Source organism: Octopus sinensis, linkage group LG10 (genome assembly GCF_006345805.1).
Source record: "Octopus sinensis linkage group LG10, ASM634580v1, whole genome shotgun sequence".
NCBI lineage: Eukaryota > Metazoa > Mollusca > Cephalopoda > Octopoda > Octopodidae > Octopus > Octopus sinensis.
In genome coordinates, this window is record NC_043006.1 from 59,968,077 (window position 1) to 59,992,076 (window position 24,000).

General features: G+C 38.7%; 1 protein-coding gene across 1 annotated transcript in view; it reads left to right on the top strand.

Moving 5' to 3' along the window:
- Positions 1-24,000, top strand: part of LOC115216787 — a 77,388-nt gene that overhangs the window by 20,048 nt on the left and 33,340 nt on the right. Inside the window, exons 6-8 of the mRNA XM_029786358.2 lie at positions 3,808-3,930; positions 9,236-9,341; positions 13,466-13,620. Coding sequence (XP_029642218.1) covers positions 3,808-3,930; positions 9,236-9,341; positions 13,466-13,620 — 384 coding nt within the window. The remainder of the gene's footprint in view (positions 1-3,807; positions 3,931-9,235; positions 9,342-13,465; positions 13,621-24,000) is intronic.

Here is a 24,000-nt window from a genome sequence, read left to right on the forward strand (position 1 = left end):
TCATACTTAATGCACATACACCCCGAAAGGTAAATCAACTGTAGTATTTGTCCGGATATAAAATCTTTCATGGACTTACGAACTTTTGTCGGCTGGACTTGTTGTTGTTGCTCTTCTTCTTCTTCTTCTTCTTCTTCTTCTTCTTCTTCTTCTTCTTCTTCTTCTTCTTCTTCTTTCTTCTTCTTCGTCATGGGGATAATATTGGAACACCCCTCCCACGAGACGAGTAGTATGTGATAGTCGTTACAAATACTGTAACGTAGGAAGTCGACCGGTGGAGAAGTCAGCGAAGTCGGTCATAGATAATCGTGTCTTTACTTGTCTAACTATACTGTTATACCGGAGTGGACGTTATAACAGTCCAACGTTGGATTACAAAACAGTCTTCTTTTGTCACTTCCACCACGACATGATCCCCATCGTCTACTACCACCACCACCACTACCACTACAACAACTAGTACTACTATTGCCTCAACCAGTACCAGCACCACCACCACCACTTCCATTACCAGCACCACCACCACAATAGCACCACTGCCCCCCGCCACCACAGTAGCAAGTACTACCTCTGGTCGCATGCTGTAGTGCTGACAGGGAAAGTGAATTGAGGGCGAATCGAAGTAAAGTAGATACCCCTGTCAACGATGCTATCTCTGATACCCCTTATTCTGCTTGTTCCCCAATTCCCGCCCCTCAAACTTCACAGCTCAGCATCATCTATACCAACTCGTGCTCCTTATTTCCAAAGTTCAGCGAACTATTTACACTGGCCATGCGTGATTCCCCTGATGTGATAGCTATCACCGAGACTTGGCTGACTCCAGCAGTAAAGGACTCAGAAATCCACCTACAGGGCTACGCCCTCTTCAGATGTGACAGAGAAAAAAGGCGAGGTGGAGGTGTTGTTGTGTATGTTAAATCTGATCTCAAACCGTCCAGCGGTATTCTACCCACTAATGCTCAACCTACAACAAAATTCGATGCCGTCTATTGCAAGCTGAGCCTATCCGGGTTTTGCCTGCCCGTGTTAGCGGTCTACAGGCCGCCTCTTGCCGACCCCCAGGACGATGCTCATTTACTCGAAGCGATAAGATTCGTTTCAGCTTCTCATGACTGTTTGATATTAGGAGACTTCTACGCACCCACGATCGATTGGCCCGCATCAATTTGTACATCATCTTCCCGGTTCGGCCAAGCCCTTCTTGACGTGGCTGAAGATTGTTTTCTATCGCAACATGTTGAATATCCGACAAGGCATCGGTCTGGGCAGCAGCCATCTATGCTGGATCTGGTATTCTCCCGCTATCCAAGATCAATGTCAGACGTATCTGTGTGCGCCTCTCTTGCCAAGAGTGATCATGCGGTCCTGAAGTTCGTCATGCACACAACTTTTTCTACGCCCACAACTACTTCGCTGCCACGTAGAGTCTTCTCTGCAATTAATCTTGAAATTCTAACCGAGGCTTCCGCGCTTCTGGACTGGCGATCCCTGATGACGTTGTCCTCAGTTGACGAACTATGGTCATCCCTCAAAGTATATGTAATCTGGTTGACTGATCAGGCAGTTCCCGTTGGGCTTCCCAAGAAGAAGAAACACAAGCCCTGGATGACGAAGAAGGTTAAACGAGAACTTCGACTCAGAGATATTGCTCGGGCTGAATTCAAAAATCTGGATTCGACAGCAGCTTTTGAGGTGTACAAAACTCAACGAGACCGAGCCGTGAAAATTGAAAAGGAAGAACGCTTCAGATATGAATACAAAATCGCGGCAAACGCCAGTAGCAATCCAAAAACCTTCTTTGCCCATGTCCAACGGAATTCCCGCTTGAACAACCAAATTGCAACGTTGGTAGACTCACCAGGCGTATCGATTGAGGACCCTTATCAACAGAGTCAATTATTTGCCGAGGCTTTTTCAACTATTTTCAAACAAGATGATGGTCGTGATCCCCCTACATTTGATAGATCGGTACCTCCAATGCTTCGATTGGTCATCACGCGGGACGAAGTCGAACGCGTTATTTAAGGCCTCGATGTCAACAAGGGTCACGGCCCTGACGGCATACACCCACGGGTTATCAAAGCGTTGGCTCCGGTCATCTGCGAGCCCTTAACACGACTATTCAATATGTCATTGGCGACGGGTATCATACCTGCGGACTGGAGAACAGCGATAATCTGCCCAATTTTCAAGGAAGTGAGCCGCGAAGACCCGCTTAACTACCGACCGGTTTCCCTTACATCAATAATCAGCAAGATGTTCGAAACCATCCTTAAGAAAAGTATCATGCTCCACCTCCAAAACACAGCCTCTATCTCTGATTACCAACACGGCTTCGTGCCGAAGAGATCATGCTTGAACAACTTACTGGTAATGGAAGAATTGGTGACGCGCATCCTCGATGATAGTGATGCTGTTGACATCGTTTTATTGGACTTTGCCAAAGCTTTTGACTCGGTAAACCACCGCCTATTACTTGTCAAGCTTCAAGCATATAGTTTCCATCCGGATATTGTACGATGGGTTGATGCCTTCCTCTCAGATCGCTCCTTCCAAGTCCAAGTTAATGGTTCGCGGTCCGACGTCTCCAGTGCGAGCAGTGGCGTGCCTCAAGGTTCAGTGCTTGGGCCCTTATTGTTCTTAGTCTTCATAAATGACTTACCCGACGACCTCACGCAACACACCCTTCTATTTGCCGACGATGTCAAACTGGTCGCTCCTCGCGGTGATATAGAGGATCTTCGTCGGTGCCTCCACCAAATTTGGAGATGGTCTAACGAATGGGACCTGTGTCTGAACGTGTCAAAGTGCTGTCATCTGCCTGCTGGCTCTCCTCCTGCAACTCAACTTGATTTCGAGCCGGGTCGTCTGCTGCTGGAGAGGACCGATCAGGTAAAGGACCTGGGTATCTTGGTGGATTCCTCCTTTTCGCCTTCGGCCCAGTGCGTCCATGCTGCCAACAAAGCACGCGGAATTCTGTTCTTGATTCGACGGTCATTCGGAATGCTCACAGCAGCCATATTCCTACCGCTCTATGTCACGCTGGTGAGACCCATATTGGAGTACGGGATTCAAGCCTCTTCTCCTTATCTCCTCAAAGACATACAGCATCTCGAAAGAGTCCAGAAGCTGGCTACCCGCATGGTTCTTGGTCTCAAGAATTTGTCTTATGAAGAAAGGCTGAAGACGCTCGACCTTTATTCTCTAGAAAAAACGACGACGCCGTGGAGATCTCATTCTTGCTCACAACATCATAAGCGGAAAGTGTAACCTCTCGAAAGAGCTGTTCTTCACTCCTGCTCCAGAGCGTCGGCTGCGGGGTCATTCCGAAAAGCTCTATTTGCGACGATTTCATCTCAATCGAAGGAGAGGGGCTTTCTCCGTCCGGGTTGCGGATCCGTGGAATAAGCTGCCAGACGAGATGGTGAAGATGCCGACGACCGCTCGGTTCAAAGTCTCCCTTGACCTCAAGTGGCTTGAACTTGTCCCCCTACATGGCCTTGCTTTTTGCTTTTTGAGCCCCAAAATTAACTAACTAACTAACAGCAGCAAGAACTATACTACTACTGATCAACCATCACTACCACCACCACCACCACCACCACCACCACCACCACCACCACTACTACTACTACTACTACTACTACTACTACTACTACTACTACTACTGCTACTACTTGCAGCTATACGAAACTAACCAACTCAGAGTAATGGACATACTTCTGCACTGCTGTCTACTATTCTATAATCTCAGAGGAACCCTGGTCTTTTCTAAGATGTTTTGACTCTTACTTTAAATTGCAGACGACACCAGGAATTGCATGCTATGAACAAAAAAAGACGAAAAAGATGCCCAATATACCAAATGTTTTCTCAGCTTACCTAGAATATTACGACGAAGAGATGGAAAGATTAGTATCTTTAAAGGTACGTGGTTTATATTAATAAATGTTATTTCTCTATCTGCCTCTCTGGCTTTCTATTAGTTTTTATCTCTTTCTATCTACCTGTGTTTTGTGCCTACCTACTCTTCTTTGTCTTACCCTTTTCAGCAATCTTTATATCCTACTTAAAGTGGATATATTGTAAGAGTGCCGTGATACTCCGCAATTCGTTCTTGAGGGAGCATCTCGTATAGACGTTTAGTGCCTTAAAGCACAGAAATATCAGTTGCAAATTATCCAGTAACGGTGGAGGAACAACTAGATCACATGATTTCAGCGTGCGTGCGCTTCATCATCACCAGCTATCCTATATATATATATATATATATATATATATATAGATATATATATATATATATATATATATGTAAAAGTAAATAAATGGCACAACGAAGTACCAATATTTACTGGAATATATATATATATATATATATATATATATATATTATATGTAGAAAAATACAAACTGGGACAAGAACGTAAAACATTTAGAAGACGATACAAAAAACGGACGGGACATTCGAAGCCTTCAATCTTCAGTCAAGAACCGGATCATCCTAGCAATTTCGGCTGATTAATCTTGAGATCGCTCCAATCCGGCCAGCTCCAATGAAACACTAAGCTACGAGCATTAGATTTCTTGGAAGAAGGATCGAATATATACGAAACAGGGACAGAAAAACGGACGATGTCACACGAATATAAAATACAAAAACAATAATGGTAAAAACAGGACAAAAACAGCGGGTGTCTTACGACTAATAAACAGTACAACTTAGTTTAGCTGGCGTGTTGGGATAAAATGCCTTTATCGGCAGACGAAGACAACGATGTTCTCAGTCAATAATAATAAGGGTAAAATTAATTAATTAATTAGTAATTAATAATTTTACTAACCAGTATTCAGTATGTAAAAGGACCATTTACGGTAAATTTAAACATTATTTCATATAATTAGGGTGCAGCAAAAAAATTGCTTTACCACAAACCGAACTTTTAGAAATAGCAGCCAAAGTAGAGGAAATAGTTAAATTCTTTGGCTGCTATCTCTAAAAGTTCGGTGTGTAGTAGAGCAATTTTTTTGCTGAACCTAGTTATACAATATTTATATATATATATATATATATATATATATATATATATATTATATATATATATATAACGGGAAGCTTTATGAAAATAAACAAAAGACGAAGGCAGGTGGAAAACAAACGAACAATTGTATTAGTATGGCGCTCAGGAAATATAAATAAAACAAGTCTTTAACGTTTCGAGCCTACGCTCTTCAACAGAAAGATACACAGAGAGAGAAAAACACAGAAAGAAGGAGAGAAAAAAAATGCGTGCAGTAGCTAACGACTCAACATGGCGATCTGATTTCGGCCAGAGGTCAAAGATCAAACATGAGACGCGAGAGCGAAATAAGGGGAGATAATAGGGTTGATAAAAGGGTTGAGGGACCAGCTAAAAGTGCGTGGGAGGGGTCTGGATGTGTGTATGTATAGGGTTGGTGTATGTATTAGTATGTATAAGGGTGTGTGTGTGTGTGTGTGTGTGTGTATGAGAGAGTATTAGTGCGTAAGATTGGTCTGGACGTGCGTATGTATGGGGTTGGTGTATGTATTAGTATGTATTAGTACGTATTGGTATGTATAGGTGTGTGTGTGTGTGTGTGAGAGAGTATAAGTGCGTATGCGGGGTCTGGACGTGTGTATGTATAGGGTTGGTGTAAGTATTAGTATGTACTAGTATGTATTAGTACGTATTAGTATGTATTAGTTGGTGTGTGTATTAGTATGGCACATCATATGTGATGTGATGTGTAAAGTCATGTGGTGTAGTGAGGAGAAGAGGGGGAGGGGGAGAAGAGGGGGGAGAAGGGGAGGGGAAGAAGAGGGGAAGGAGAAGGGGGGAGAGGAGAGGATGGGGAGAAGGAAGGGGATGAGGGCGATGAAGGAGGAAAGAGGGAGAGGGGGAGAGAGAAGGGGAGAGAGGGAGTGAGGGAGCAGAGGGAAGGGGAAGAGGGAGGGAGAAAGAGGGAAGAAGGGAAGGGGAGTAGGGGTGAAAGGATGAAGGACTGAAGAAGTAGGGGTCGGGGGGAGAAAGGATAGGTGAGGAGCGGGGTGAGGTTAGATGAGGAGGGGGGGGAGAGTTGAGACCAAATGGCGTATAAGAGCGAAGAGAGAAGATTAATTCCTGTTCACGGCGCAAACGGGAATCCGGATATAATAATGATGATGATGATGATAATAATAATAATAATAATAATGGGTAAAATTAATTAATACCTAATAATTTTACCAAGTAGTTCGGTATGTTAAAAGAACCATTATATATATATGTAAATGGGTGAATGAATTATCCTTTGTTTACCGTTAACATGGAAAATTCATTAAACTGTTACCAGGGTAGCAAAATTCACACAAGTAACAAGGATGTAGCGACCTATTCAAAGGTAGAAACTCCGGGTTAATGTCCAGTAATTTGTGTAGTATAAGTAAATAAATGGAGTTGAACGCAGATGCTATTCAAATTCTTTTACAAATGTATATATATATACATATATATATATTCATATATATATATATATATATATATATATATATATATATATATATATATATATATATATATACATACATATATATATATATATATATACATACATATATATATATACTCTGGTGGTGGTGGTGGAATTGGTGGTGATACTGGTGCTGAAGCTGTGTAGAAATATGTTTGTGTACATGTATGCATTTATGCATATATGTATGTATATATATAATAATATATATATATATATATAATATATATATATGCATATATATAATATATATATATATATATATATAGCATATATATATATATATATATATATATATGCATATTATATATATATATATATATATATATAGATATATATATATATATATATGCATATATATATATATATATATATATATATATATATATATGCATATATATATATATATATATAATATATATATATATATATATGCATATATATATATATATATATATATATATATATATATATATATATGCATATATATATATATTATATATATATATGCATATATATATATATGCATATATATATATATATATATATATATATATATCTATATATATATATATATATATATGCATATATATATATATAATATATATATATATGCATATATATATATATAATATATATATGCATGCATATATATATATATATATATATATATATATATATATATATATATACATATAGATATATATATATGTAAAAGAATTTGAATAGCATCTGCGTTCAACTCCATTTATTTGTATGTATATATGTATGTATGTATATATACAGGTATATATGTATGTATTCTACACAGCATCAGCACCAGTATCACCACTGCCCCCGCCACCACAACAGTAGCATGAACTATACTGTTACTGCTACCCCCCCACCAGACTATATATATATATATATATACACACATATATATATATATATACTTATATACGAGTGAGTGGACAAATAAAAGAAGGGCACTCAATCAATTTATTAAGAGTTACATGTATGGATCAAAACAGTTTGATTCAAATTCGTTGGTACCTAAATCGTTTCAAGCGTGATGCTAATCTTCAACCATTTTGAATTTGATTTAGGCGCAGGCGTGGCTGTGTGGTAAGAAGCTTGCTTCCCAACCACATAGTTCCGGGGTTCCGGGTTCAGTCCCACTGCGTGGCACCTTGGGCAAGTTACTTTTACTATAGCCTCGGGCCGACCAAAGCCTTGTGAGTGGATTTGGTATACGGAAACTGAAAGAAGCTCGTCGTATATACATATGCTTGTGTGTCTGTGTTTCTCCTTCCCACTATTGCTTGACAACCGATGTTAGTGCGTTTACCTCCCCGTAACAGCTGCAGATACTAAGTACTACTAATACTACAATAATACTACAAGTTCTACTATTATGATAACACATGAATCTGAGGCCCAACTACCACCCTTATCACTACCCCACCCCTGCAACTGTTGCTGCAACCACTGCTACTACTACATATAAAAACAATAATACCAGTGATATCCGTGATGATAATAATAATAATAATGAAAGGATACGGGTGGAGTCTCCTTATGGGATAATAATGATACATCTAGTGATGGTGTCACAATAAAAACACTGGTAATTGCGCAACCTGATAATCGCTGCCTCATATGAGTGACAATGAAAAAACAAAATATTGTGAATAACGGTGATAATGAAACTGAAGCCGATGATGGTGACCATGTTGCACCCGGCAGGTTCAGAGATTCTGGTCTGGCTCCAGCCTGTCGATATCTAGAAAGGGACCACCACATGACGTAGATGGAGCAAACAAATTAATGTTGTGGTCATGGAGTGTTACTACCTGGGAAACCCGGTAGATGAAAATGGTGCTCAAATTAGGGGTTACCGACAACGTATGCATGATCATTGGAAAGAAAAGGGATTGTTTCAACTCACGGAACAGAGACTATATAATGAAGATAGAGCAATAAGAAAAAATGTTGGTTCACAGAAGCAGAGCCCGAAGCTATCAAAAGGCGGGTCATGGAAAATAGCAGCAGAGATTACAATGAAAATACAGTTCTTAGTAATAAGAGTAATCTCATAGCAAGGAAAGGAGCAATGGTAGCTTACTTGATGAGAGACGTATAGATGATCTAAAAGAAGACGATAAAACTAATAGTGACATGACAGATGAACAAAGGCAATCTACGACAGAATAAAGGTAAGACTACAGGAGAACGATAGCGACATTATTTGCAGCCTTAAAAAGGTTGAGCGATGGAAATTGAACCAAGAAACGAAAGATGTTAATGAAATTCTGAAATACATCAGAACAGACAACATCACAGAAACAAATAATTTGACCAAGGCAGCAAGTATTGTTGTAGTAGAAAATGTGGGTGTCGATGTCAAGAAAAATAAAACATAATTGGAGTGACAAAAGAAATGATCCATGGTGGAAAAGAAGAATCCAGGCAGGGTTATACATGCTCTCGAAAGAAATCTCTGTGTTAGACCGAAAAGAGAAAGGGGAGCTTAAAAGCGAACAAAAATACAGGGCGCTGAAAAGGAAGTGTAATACTGAAAGAAAGGGCTTGAAAGTAAGTTTATAATTAATATTCTTGGCTCACTATATCAGGTATGGTAGTGCACACTTTATTATCAACAGAGCAAGCTACAAATAAGTGTTTTGTTGCTTCATGTGTCTGTTCCATTCTATAACTGCAGGAAAACTTTGACAGAGACTTTCGCCTTTCCATGATTACTTATGTCAATCTAGTCACCAAATCCCAAGACGATCAGGCAAATATTGTCATCAATGATTTCAACGAAGGTAAGTAAAGGCCCTAGCAGAATTTTTTGTTTTCTTTATGGCCACGAATGAATTTACTTTATGAATTTTATTAAATTTTATCTTTACATATATTCTGATTTTGCTTGAGTGAACATATGTACTTACTTCCATGAACACAACATGGCCGAATGGCTGAAAAGTTCGTTTCACAATCACAAGACTCTGGATTCATTTTCACTGCATGGGATCTTGAACGAGTGTTTTTTTTTTTAATTACAATACCTTTGGTTTGCCCAAATCTTGTGAGGGAAATTAGGTTGACAGAAACGGCAAATAAACTCGTCAGCAAATGGACTGTAACTGTCATTCAAAGGTATAACCTTGTTATCATTGAATCGCACTGATTGTACACGAAAATTGCGTTTTCAATACGCGTAACTTGGGAATACTCAGCCACTTTGCACGCTAATTCAATGAGCAGTTGATCGAAAAACTAGATGCTCAAACGGTTTTTGTGTGTTTCTTAAATGGCTTATAAACACCTTCCACGCTGCAACTGTTTTCGTTCCAGCACACGATCTCAGATCAGGTCACTTGCTATGCAAGTACATCTCCATAATATATATATATATATATATATATATATATATATATATTCTTTTATTCTTTCACTTGTTTCAGTCATTTGACTGCGGTGATGCTGGAGCACCACCATTAGTCGAGTAAATCGACCCCAGGACTTAAGCTTATTACTTATTCTATCGGTCTCTTTGCCGAACTGCTAAGTTACGGGGACGTAAACACTTCAGCATCGGTTGTCAAGCGATGTTGGGCGTGGGGAGGGGGAGGAAGCACAGACACACAAACATACATGTATATGTATGTGTATATATATATATATATATATATATATATATGCTGGGTGGCCCAAAAGTAGGTTTACAGTTATCACGTAGGCACTTTAAATTTCTTTGAAAACATTTTATTACATTTAAATTTCTATCTTACAATTAACTAAATTAGCATAAAATAATGGTTTCCTATTTTTTAATAATTAAGATCTAAACTGTTAATATATGAAAGCGAAATGGAATAACTGCCAACCTACTTTTGGGCCACCCAGTATATACGACAGGCTTCTTTCAGTTTTCGTCTACCTAATCCACTTACAAGGTTTTTGTCAGCCCCAGGCTATAGTAGCAAGCACTTAGCCAAGGTGTCACGCAGTGCGACTGAACCCGGAACCATGTGGTTGGGTTAGTAAACAAGCTACTAACCACACAGCCATTCCTGCGCCTATAGCTACTTACCACACACTCCTATATATATGTCTGTCTGTATGTCGACACATATATACATACACACATATATACATACACACATATATACATACACACACATACACACGCATGTAGTCACATTTTCTATGTAATACTTTATCAAAACATTTTTTCCGGTTGTTATATCCTATCTGAGAGAAATCATGCGTGTCTTATAAGCGAAAGGCCGCCATCGTAATTGGTGTTCTTTCTTATTCAGAGAACGAAAAGCGTTTATGAACGCATTTATATAAACCAGATGATATCTAGACTTTATCATCTGGCTGTTCGTATTTGGCAACAAATGTATAAGAATGATTATGCATCGTACCATACAAAATATGAAAAACTTTTACTTTAGCATTAAAGTATATATATCTAACTTTTCTCTGAGATAACATTAGTTTATAACCTTAAGTGTAAGTCTAATGTGCTGATAACTGAAGCATCTTTATATTGAATTAGCGAGATTGGTCTTATTCAGTTCGGTGCAGTCAGAATCATATCATGATCTCTAAGTTAATACACACACACACACACACACACACACACACACACAACACACACACACACATGTATGTACGTATGTATAAAATATTAGATATAGATGGAAGCAATATTAATATCGAATAGCAATGTTTATACCCTACTTAACGTAGATGTTATGTAAGAATTTTGTAATGCTACGGTATTCGCCCTGAAAGAGCACTGATAAATGTAGACGTTTAGTACAGAAAATATTATTGACAGACGAACATTGTCCAGCATCTGTGTGGAAGTGTCAGATCCCGTGATTTCAACGTGTTTGTGTTTCATCAGCTGCAGGTACCCATTATCACAGTTGCTGGTCAAATCATACTTCTTGCTTCCACTGTTATATAGGAAAAGCACTAACCATCTGTACGAGGTGCTCTCACAGCATGAATATCGCAGTATTACGGCGTCCTAGCAAAACAGCTACATTAAGTGCGATATAAAGATTGCGTTTCGGTACTAATACTGTTTCAGTCACTAATGATTTTTACCCACGGTGCCAGATATTTGCGGCACCAGTGCCAGATTAAACACAATTTTCCTATATATCAGAGGAAGCTAGGTTTCGCCAGCAACAGTGATAGTGGACATTTACTGCTGACGAAGCACGAACACGCTGAAAGCATGGGATTTAGCAACCCCACCACCATTGTGGGCAAGGTCTAGAAAGTGTTTTAGAGTAAGAAGACCTTCGTTATGCGGGATCACCGTGTATAGAAATTTGATATCGAGAGTGAACAGGAGTCGAGAGAGGCAAGGAGGGAAGGGGAAAGAGTTAAATAAATAGCATGGCTGGTGTCGTGAATGTGTGAAGGAAGGGAAGCTCCTAGGAGGGAGGAAGGTCACAGTCAAGGCAGTTGGAGATAAGTTTGGTGGGGTAGTCGTGGGCAGAAATGATGGGGGAGGCCAGCGTTTTTGAGCTTGTGGATTTTGGGAAGGAAGTAAATAGTGAGGGTACGTGGGGTACGGACAATGAGGTTGGAGGCGGTGGGAGGAAAACGGAAGAAGGAAATGAAGATGTGGACGGTGGAAGATACAATCTGTTGGTAGTTTGGCGTGGGGTTGGAGGGTAGATTGCAATAAAGGAAGTGTCATGCAGTTGGCGGAGCGCTTCAGCCTTAAAGAGGTTTGCATGCCATGCTACTACAGCTTCAGCCTTGTTGGACGGTTTAATGATGATATCTTGGCGGCGTCGGAGACATGGAAGGGCAGAGAGTGCGGCCGGGAAGATGTTGAAATGTCAGAGATACCTACGAAAATTAAAGCGGCCCACAACGACAGACGCTTGCAAATTGATCAACTGCTTGATACTGGCCGGGAGCTGGCGTCCAGTGGGATGGTCGGTGGCTCAGGTCAGTGAAGCAGTCTTCTTCATCAGATACATGTGGAGTGTTATGGAATAGCGCATGCAGCCTGGCACGGCGCACGAAGTGCTGGATATCAGCACGGGCCTGAAACTTGTTATTGGACGGAGTGAGAGGTATGAAATGGAAACCTCCACTAAGAAGAGAACGCTCTACTTCAGAGAGGGGAATATCAGGAGGAATGGTAACAAAATAATGAAGTGGGGAGGAGGTTGGGTGGAGGAAGTTCAGTTAGTTGGTGAAGGGGTGGTGAAGCGGGGAAAGGCTGGGAAGCGAGAGAGAGAGAGAGAGGAAAGAGTAGTATGGGGGAGGATATATACACAAATGCATGCGCGCGCACACACATGTATAAACCTGTATATCGTATAAAATGCCATTTCGTTCGTATTTGTCAAAAAGCAAGTGTCACATCCTGTATTTTGCCCGACCAAAACATACAACTTTCTACATTAATGGTTCGTGCAGTTCCTTAGCATAAGTTTTAATATTGTACATTCGTAAAGACATTAGAATGGCTCGCGGTGCTAAAGTCAATTTCTGGAGTGGGTATTGCAGGAAGACAGTTGAATTTCGCCAAACAGTTGAATAACTTGGTACTCAACTTGGTACACAGCAGGTAACGTTTCCATTGTTACCTGCCCCACAAATGTTTCTGTACCACATACCATCATAAAAACTCATTACCACGACCACCACCTTTGACTAAAAGTGATGAATTAACGCTAGATATGTAACGACTGTATTAGCATTCTGCATGCCTTATAGCTGTATGGTAAATGAGTGTATGAAGGACTTTACCAATGGTTAAAGTAGGAGAATCAATATCTAAAAAGAATCTGAATAACTGACTTTATTAATAAATATCAAGAATGAAGAAAAATTCTTGTGTAAAATGAACTGCTTTATTTGTCACCTGATTCTAAAACTCTTTAATTTTACTTTCTAGACGTAGCATACAACATCAATAGTGAAAAGGGAAGTTGTAGACTAACAGGAGTCTCCAAAGATTTAACCGATAAAAAAAAAAGCCGTCAGTTGACCATGGCGAGTTCCGGACAATTCTTCGGCTTGAAAAATGGAAATTTAACATACCAAGGCATTGTAAGTAAAAACTTTGCTTTATGTTTAACATTCAAAGCCTTTTCTGTTCATACAAGCTCGAATTAAAGCCAACAGACTCCCACATCGCAGCCCAAGAAGACTTCTTCTTCGACTTTTGGTTGTTAGGTCTTTAAATAATAATTTTAAAATTAATCTTTCTAGGACATCTCTAAAGTCAGGTGCCACAACTATATTAAATTTAATGTTTTGTTAAAAAATAATTCATAGAATGTATGCAAGACAGCAAAATTCCAAGCAATAATGTATCTGTTCATTCTTAATGCATTTTGGCAGAATCAAACGTAAATAACGCAGAATCAAACAAGGTGTTTCGCCTTTATTGTGTGTCTTCACGGTGAAACCTACCCCGCCGGATCAATGAATCTAACAAGAGTACAGGATCTTGTTTATAGAAATCAATAAACAAATTATTTGCTTATGCGTGAGGACGCCTGCCAGACTGAGTAATAACAAAGTGCACGCAGGACAGGAAAAATATGAAAAATAACGTATCTGTTTACTGCACTTATTTAAAATTTATTTTATTTAACAGGCGCAGGAGTGGCTGTGTGATAAGTAGCTTGCTTACCAACCACATTGTTCCGGGTTCATTCCCACTGCGTGGCACCTTGGGTAAGTGTCTTCTGCTATAGCCTCGGGCCGACCAAAGCCTTGAGTGTGGATTTGGTAGACGGAAACTGAAAGAAGCCCGTCGTATATATATGTATACACACACACATATATATATATATATATATATATGTGTGTGTGTGTGTGTGTGTGTGTATTTGTATGTCTGTGTTTGTCCCCCCAACATCGCTTGACAACCGATGCTGGTGTGTTTACGTCCCCGTAACTTAGCGGTTCGGCAAAAGAGACCGATAGAATAAGTACTAGGCTTAAAAAGAATAAGTCCTGGGGTCGATTTGCTCGACTAAAGGCGGTGCTCCAGCATGGCCGCAGTTAAATGACTGAAACAAGTAAAATAGATAAAAGAGATTAAAAACAGTATGTAAATGCAAATCGGGACAACAGGAAAAATACAACTTTTCTGTCTATTTTTCATTCATAAAAATTACAACGATTTACCATCTGCACCATGGTAAATCTGGCGTTGGAAGGAAATCTGTGATACCTTAAGCACGAATTTATATATTGTTTAATGTATATATTGTTTTATATTAGGTCGGTGTTCAGATAATGATTTCAGTGAAAAAGGATACTCTCCATTATGGTTTTGTCGAATAAGAGAAAGCGAGCAGGTCGTACTTATGTCAATGTGTGTTGAGCTTGTGATGCGTGTGTGTGTGTGTGTGTCTTTGTGTGTGCATGTGTATGTATGTGTGTGTATATGTGTGTATATGTGAGTGTGTGTATATATGTATGTGAATGTGTGTGTGTGTGTGTATGCGTGCGCATGTTGGTGTGCATTTGTGTTTAAAGAGAGTTGGACGATTCGAGAACAAATGGATAGATAAGATGATGAGACGAGATAAACGATAGATAGAGAAAAAGAGACAGACAGAAGGAAAGAAAGAAAGAAAGAGAGAGAGAGAGAGAGGGAGAGGGAGAGAGACAGTATGAAGAAGGAGTGTGTGTATGGTTGTATGGAGAACGAAATGGATTAACAAAACGATAGCCAGAGCAAGAAAAAAGAGAGGAAAAAAGGAAAGGTAAATAAATAGAGAGTTAGACAAATAGATAGATAGACAGACAGGTAGAGATAGATAGATAGATAGATAGATAGATAGATAGATAGATAGATAGAGAGAGAAAGGTGTGTGTGTGTGTACAACCCAGTTGATGGACAACCAAAAGGGAGGTTGAAGTCTCGTGTCTTGTTACATTTATTTCATTACAAACGTGGCTGTGTGGTAAGTAGCTTCCTAACCAGCCACATGGTTCCGGCTTCAGTCCCACTGCGTGGCATCTTGGGCAAGTGTCTTCTGCTATAGCCCCGGGCCGACCAAAGCCTTGTGAGTGGATTTGGTAGACGGAAAATGAAAGAAGCCTGTCGTATATATGTATATATATATATATATATATATATATGTATGTGTGTGTGTGTGTTTGTGTGTCTGTGTTTGTCCCCCTAGCATTGCATGACAACCGATGCTGGTGTGTTTACGTCCCCGTCACTTAGCGGTTCGGCAAAAGAGACCGATAGAATAAGTACTGGGCTTACAAAGAATAAGTCCCGGGGTCGATTTGCTCGACTAAAGGCGGTGCTCCAGCATGGCCGCAGTCAAATGACTGAAACAAGTAAAAGAGTAAAAGAGTAAAAGAGTGGCACTACTGTAAAGTGACCAGCGTTTGTTTTTTTAACCCGTAGTTAAGCTCTGACTAAATAGACCTTTGGTATGCCTCTGAGCTAACGAAGAAACCTGTACATGGTCACTCAAACTGCTATAAACGATAGTCCCAGCCCTTTCGAATTATACTCTAAGGTCTTAAAGAAAGTGGGGCGCACTGGATGATGTAGTACTAAGTACACTTGCATTGTGCTGGGACCTTAACTCCTTGATGAAATCATAAGGATGCCGTAGTGTCTTGGGGCATTTTCAGATTTGGCTGATTCCATCCCTCTTCATATCTGACCGCAGTCAGTTCTTCCATGAGAGAGAATGTCAGACAGGCGGTTAGACAGAAAGAGTGAGGAAAGAGAAAAATCGACCCCATTCATGAGTGATACTTTATATCGAATGAAGAGACTATCAAAGTCTAGCATATCCGCTAATTCTTTCATCGATCTTATTTTCTACTGTTGTTCCCCATCGACTATCTTCACTTTACTTTGGAAACTTCCCTTTTATCTTCACAGATAACCAGTAATCCCTGATTCGTCTCATCTTCTGACGGGTTACGGCTTTACAATGTTCCTTTGGTTTTATTCCTAGAGTTGGTTGGCCTCAACTTTATACGCACAGCTATAACTGCATAGGATGCGATATATAAAAATCTTGATCTCGAGTCTTTTTAATGTAGCTTTATTAAGGAGAGCTTAATACCCTCAAAAACAAAAGTTTTTGGAGTATGTTTTATAATGTATAAACCGCAGATGTACACAACACCTCAAATATAAGGTAAAGATATAGTGGCAATTTTCTGATTGACTTTCTCGACCATTTCACCCTGCTTTTGAAGTTGGTATTACGCTTGCCAGATTGTTATTCTTCTGAGTGGTCTCTCTAATCCTGATCATCTCTTGTTATATGTCTAGGTTACTCTTTTCCTGGATGTTGTAGACATGGGACAGCTCCTTTTTTTCATGTTGTTTGGATGGTGGGAGCCAAAATTCAAGTATTGTCTTGTGAAAGTGGACTCGCGATACACGAATGTCGTGAATACCCAATTTGTTATTAGTCCGTCAAGGAAGGCCAATTGGTGATGCTTCATAGAGAAACACTATGATGGCTCAGTTGTGACTAGGAACCAAGCAGGAGTTCAGCTCATTGTTGTGTTACTAAAGTATATTTATGCAGGTTCAAGTTTTACAATTTAGTGTTTTATTGGAGATATATCTCACAGAAACATTCCTATATACTGAGAAAAAACAAAGAGGGGTAGAAAGAAAGAAAGAAAGGAAGAAAGAAAGAAAGAAAGAAAGAAAGGGAGAGAGAAGTGAGTAACAAACAGGTGGTTAGTAAAACAGCTGTGATTGACGTCACAAAAGTAGAATAAGCTAAAAGCAACACCTCTGGAAAACGATAGAAATAAAAATTCGTTCAACTGAAAAATTGATGTTCAAATTTGACTTATTCAACATTGAAAGACAATACGCCTGAACAATTCATCGTCAAAACTTCTATCGTAAACTATATGTTGAATAAATTACAAGAAAAAAGTTTATTTGGTTGCAAAATATACGACAAAAGCTGTGTGGTTAAGGAAATTTTCTTTGCAATCATGTGGTTTGCTTTTAATCCCACGGAGCGAAACAGCACTTTGGACAAATGTGTTCTACTATGCACTCTGGTGAAATTTTGTAGTTAGAGAACGTGCAGAACTCCGTGAGGTATATGAGAGGCGTTCAGGTCATCACTGTGTAACTAACGAATATAGATACAAGTTTAGTGGCCATTTTGCTTTTAAATAATGATGGCAGTTCTGCATAGATGTACTACTTGAAACATCATCTTTATAGTCTTTGTAACGGAAATACACGGGTGAAATGTCTTACCTCTGACAGAATCTACCAGAATAATTCTCCTTGAAGGGCTTTGTGATAATGCTCTTTGAATTTTCACTTTGAGCGTTAATATAAAACTCTTGCTTTTGACATGGGAATATCTATCTATCTATCTATCTATCTATCTATCTATCTATCTATCTATCTATCTATCTATCTATCTATCTATCTATCTATCTATCTATCTATCTATCTATCTATCTATCTATCTATCTATTTGCTCGAGCCAAGTAAAATGTGTGAAGCATTTCAACAGCATTTTGCCCGACTGTTCGGGACGAGTGGCGGGCAAGAACGTAGGGTGGTCTTCAGTGCCTACCTACACAGCCTACCACGACTCTCGACAAGAGAGGCAGGGTGCTGCGAAGGTGCCATCACGGCGGCGGAAGTGCAGGACGCGATGGCAGAATGCTCGAGGGACAAATCGCCGGGTTTGGATGGTCTACCCTACGAGCTTTACAGTTGTATGCCAGACTTGTTTGGAGACGTCTTGGCAGCGGTGTACTGCAACTGGCAGCAAAACGGGAGCATTCCTGGTTTTGTGAGCCGAGGAGCCGTAACACTGCTGAAGAAAGATCTAAACAAGTGAAATGTAATAGATAACTTTAGGTCCATCACTCTGCTTAATGCAGACTTGAAAATTTTGGCCAAGAGGTTGGCGCTTGTCATCGAGAAACTGGTCGACAAGGCGCAAACGTGCGCCGTGTCGGGCCGGACCATCCATGACAACCTCCACCTGATGCGCTTACATCATAGACAGGGTAGTTAACGAACCTGACATGGGTGGGGCGCTGATCAAATTGGATCAATCGAAAGCTTTCGATAGGGTAGACCATCGATACTTGGAGGCTGTCCTCGGAGCGGCTGGCGTCGGTCCCGTCTTCCGCGGCTGGATAGCCGCTTTGTACACAGGCATCCGTTCGGTAATTCGGGTAAATGGACATCTATCGAGAACTTTCGACATCGCACGTTCGGTCCGTCAGGGATGCCCCCTCTCGTCGCTTCTATACGTATTGACTCTCGAGCCATTATTGCGGAAGCTGGCAACTCTGAGGGGCATCTCGCGAGAACTGGGATGCGGGACGAGCGTGGCGGAGGTGGCGAACACGTACATCGCGTCCATCATCTACTACCGCCTGACCGTCGTGCCTTGTCCCGACCCTACCATCACCAAACTAGAACGCATTCTCTTTCGCTTCTTGTGGAAAGGATGCGTCCCGATGGTCAGGCGATCCATTTGCTGTCAACACCCGTTAAAAGGAGGACTGGGCATGCCGTGATTGATGATGCGCATACACGCGCTGAGACTGCGAAATCTCAGGCTCTTCGTAGACGACGGTGAACAGGTGTGGTCGCCGTTTGTGAGGCACGCTTTCCCGCAGCTCGTCTCCATGACCGAACTGCAGTCGTGGATAAAAAAGAGGCCGAGGAAGGGCGAATGGCACCGTGAGTGTCGCGTTGCTCTCAAGCAACTCTGCCGTCCTGGGTCAACCTTGAGTGACTCCATCACAACCAAAGCATTCTATAGGGGATTAGTGGAGGGGAGGTACGACGACGAGCTCGGGGCGAACCTGGACGTCGACGAGGAATACCTGACCCGCCTGTTCGGGACGACTTTCGGGCCAGGGCCCATGGACAACTTCCAGAGATCCCTGGTCTGGCAGTGCTACCGAGAAGCGCTACCCGTTCGGGATAAGCTCTACAGACACAACTCGAGAAACACGGGGCCGACCTGCCCGAGATGCGGTCAGACCGACGAAACCGTTCTGCACGCACTCGTGCAGTGTCCAACAATTTCCGACCTGTGGGCTTATGTCGAACAACTGCTGTCACGTGTGGGACGAGTCGGTTTATCAGCTGAGTCTATCGTCAATATTGTCACGCCTCCTTCCTTCAAACGGGAAGGAAGAGCTATTTTCATCATCCTTGTGGCTATGGCGAAAGAATGTATCTAGTGGACGCGTCTGAAAGGATTGGAGACAAACACTTTCCTCTCTGGTCAACCTCTCATCAACTTCTTCAAGTACCACTTGAAAAGGAAAGTGAGAGTAGAGAGGCAAGTTTTGTCTAGCGAACGTTTTAAAAAAAGATGGGTGAATGTAGCAAGGATGGCACGTATGAATGACGAAGCCACCTTAAGCATAATCCTATGAACCCAGAAATTGAAAACAGAGGGTTACCCACTTGCAAATAAATGTGGTAACATATAACAATATTGACCAAGGTTACCGTGGTCTTTTTCGTAGGCTTTTCTTCCCACGGATAAACCTTACTTGCTTTCCCCTTTACACCATACATCATGACACTGTGATACACGATCCCTATTGATCGTTTTTTTCCTCTTCCCCTTTTTTCCTCTTTTTTCTTCTTTTTTCATTTCTTTTGTTCCTTTTCCCTTTTTTCTTTTTTTCTTTTCCTTTTTTTCCTTTTTTTCTTTTTTTTGTTCTTTTTTCCCTTTTACGATCCCTTTTGATCGAAAACCTACGCCACCTTTTTTTTCTCCCCCAAAAGAAAAGCTCTACCTTGTAACTTGTCCCATCTGTGTGCAGCCCTGTGTGGCCAATAAAGAAACTTATCTATCTATCTATCTATCTATCTATCTATCTATCTATCTATCTATCTATCTATCTATCTATCTATCTATCTATCTATCAGTATGTCTGTCCATCCGTCCGTCCGTCCGTCCATCTATCTATCTATCTATCTATCTATCTATCTATCTATCTATCTATCTATCTATCTATCTATCTATCTATCTATCTATCTATCTATCTATCTATCTGTCTGTCTCTCTTTCTGTCTGCCTTTCTGTCTGTCTGTCTTAGAAGTAAACTTAAAATACTCGCTGGAGCTCCTTATTTGAAGTTATATACTGTAAATAGCAGATCATAAGTAATCAGTTAAGTGACAAACATATTGAGAATAACAACAATAACACTAATGATGACGATGATGATGACGATGATGATGATGATGATGACGATGATGAAGTGTTGATGATGAAGTGGTGATAACCATGACGATGACGGCGATGATGATGTACTCATGGTGACGATAATGATGTGGTGATGATGTTTGAGTGAAAAACTTTGGAATATGTTTCAATGAAAATCTAAAATTGGTTGACCTAATCGATGATAAACAATTGGCAAGAATGTGGCTTGGATTAACGCAGTCTGATTTGGTAAGTCGTCAATAAAGAATTGGTCACAAGAATTGGTCGACTGAAAAATGCTAAGGCGGTCTTTTTAGAGTTTACGTCTGTCTGTCTAGATGTATGTATGTATGTATGTATGTATGTATGTATGTATGTATGTATGTATGTATGTATGTATGTATGTATGTATGCATGCATGTATGTATTTATGTATATCTGTATGAATATACGTACGTATGTCTGTCTGTCTCTGTACTTATGTATGTCTATATGTGTGTACGTCTCTATGCATGTCAATCTTTATATTTATTTGTTTGTCTGCCTGCCTGTCTGCTTGACTGCCTGTCTGTCAATACATCTGACGTAATGGGTCATGTAGAGATAATGAGTTGACTGTTTCCTTAAAGGTTCATAGCGAGATATTAGATGCCTTTAGAAAAGACCTTATTATGACCCGGCAACGACGGGTCATAATGCTAGTATATAATATAATACACACACACACACCACACACACACACACACACACACATATATATATACATACATACATACATATATACATACATACATACATACATACATACATACATACATACATACATACATACATACATACATATATATATATATATATGACAAATGGTCGGTATACGCATATATATATTATATATATATATAATCATTCATTTATTATTATTATTTCAGTTAATAAAAATAAAAGATATTTTACCTCAATGTACATAATTCTAGCATAAGCATAATATCGTATTTCAAACATTTAATATATAAATATATAAGATTAATTTATTTAATTTAATTATATTGAGTTGTATAACAGAATAAATAAAATTTATTTTAAGTAACCTTTAACATTTATACAAATTAATTTGGTTTTAAATAAACTTCTAATAGATATTTGATCGAACTGACAGGACTATAAAATATTTCGTTCGTTTTTCTTTAAGCAAACGACTCAATGACGTAATACACATAATACATATCAAGTTGTAAGGTAATGCGCAATTGCTCAGTATATAAATAAGTAATCTAAATGTTATGAATTCTTAATGTTTTTAATGTTTTTTTTAAATATTTTCTATTATAATATAAAGTATAGGTTATTATTTTATCTTTATTTTAATTTATTCTCTTTATACCCTTCTTTCACCTCTTTTTGAACAGATCTGGAATTATTTACAAATATATACAACCTAACAGAGGTTTAAACTATATATATATATATATATATATATATATATATATATATATATATATGCCTAATTGTATAGAGGTCTACGTGCAAATATATTAACTTGATAGATATCTCTCTTAACGGCTAGATAATTTAAACTTGAGTATATACTAACATATATATAAACGATTAAATTTGATTTTATTAGATTTGTATTTTTTAGATTTATTTTTATTACATAATTATTTTCCCTTACAGATATGTCATTATTTTAATATTTATATTTTAACATCTATTTTTATTTTATATTTATTTTTTACTTATTTTTTACTTGAATTATAACCTTTGAAACTACATACACACAACATACAAGATATAACTTTAAACTTCCTTAGTTTTTGATTTGAATCTCTTCAAGGAAGATGTAACCTTCGTTTTATATAAATATAAAGGCAAAGAAATCTCTGAAAAGATTCTGCCCCATACAGTTCAAAATGAAAAGCAATTCTCAGCAATGGATTTGACCAAAATGCTTCGAATTAGGCAGTTTAAGGGGCCAGAATCGAACATATGTAGCTCTTTTGAGTTTCTTTTGCACTTCTTTAAAATTTATTTGTATTTAAATTTTATCTTCAAAATATGATATATATATATATATATATATATGAGTGTGTGTGTGTGTATGTGTGTGTGTATGTGTATATGTGTGCGTGTGTGTGTGTGTGTGTGTATGTATGTTAGAGACAGGTGCTCTCTGTATAGAATATACTTCAAAATTCTCAAGAGATTTGAACTTTAGCCGGTAGATGAGTAAATGTAATGACAAGTAAGTAAGGGAAGTCGATTTACACAGGATATTAAATATATTTAATAGGAAAATTTTCATGTGTATGGATATAAAATAGTCCAACTTACAGAATATAAATGATATTAGGAGTGAAATGGGTAATGTTTTACGAGTCCAAAAGCTGTTTCTGGGTACTTACTGATCCGGAATAATTATAGATACTTGGATTTAAGATTAAAATTCTCCAATTTTAAAAGTCTCCCCTCGGATTGATCCGCGTCCGTCTTCCGGGCAGACTTTCAAAATTGGAGAATTTTACTTTTGAGGTTTTGACAGGATGGAGTTTAAAGATGGAATGTATTCCCTTTGTTTTGCTACTTTTCTTTCTACGAAATAAATAGTTACATTGCGGAACTGTTATTTGAACGAGTTGTATCGATTTAACACCTAATGCGACACATATGCACCACCGGATTTTCCTGAACCAGTTGTTAAGTGTCCCACCCGTGAGGGATCGATGCTAGATGTGTCGAAACAATTGCCGTGATTAATAATAAATTGTCGTAGATTCTATCTTCCGGCTTTCATTTACCACACAAACACACACATACACACATTATTCATATATATATATACATATAATATATTATATTATATATATATATATATATATATATATATATATATATATATATATATATATATATTCTCTATCTATCTATCCATATATATATATTCTCTATCTATCTATCCATATATATATACTCTCTATCTATCTATCCATATATATATATATATATATTCTCTATCTATCTATCCATATATATATATATATTCTCTATCTATCTATCCATATATATATATATATATATATATATATATATATATATATATATATATATATAAATATATTATATAAAAGGGCTTAGTAAAATAAATCTTTGCCGATACTGACTCATTAGAAATAGCAGCTAAAAAACTTTTTTAAGGCTATTTCTAATACTTAAAGAAATCTCTCTCATATATAGTGTTTGCATAATTTAACTCACAAAA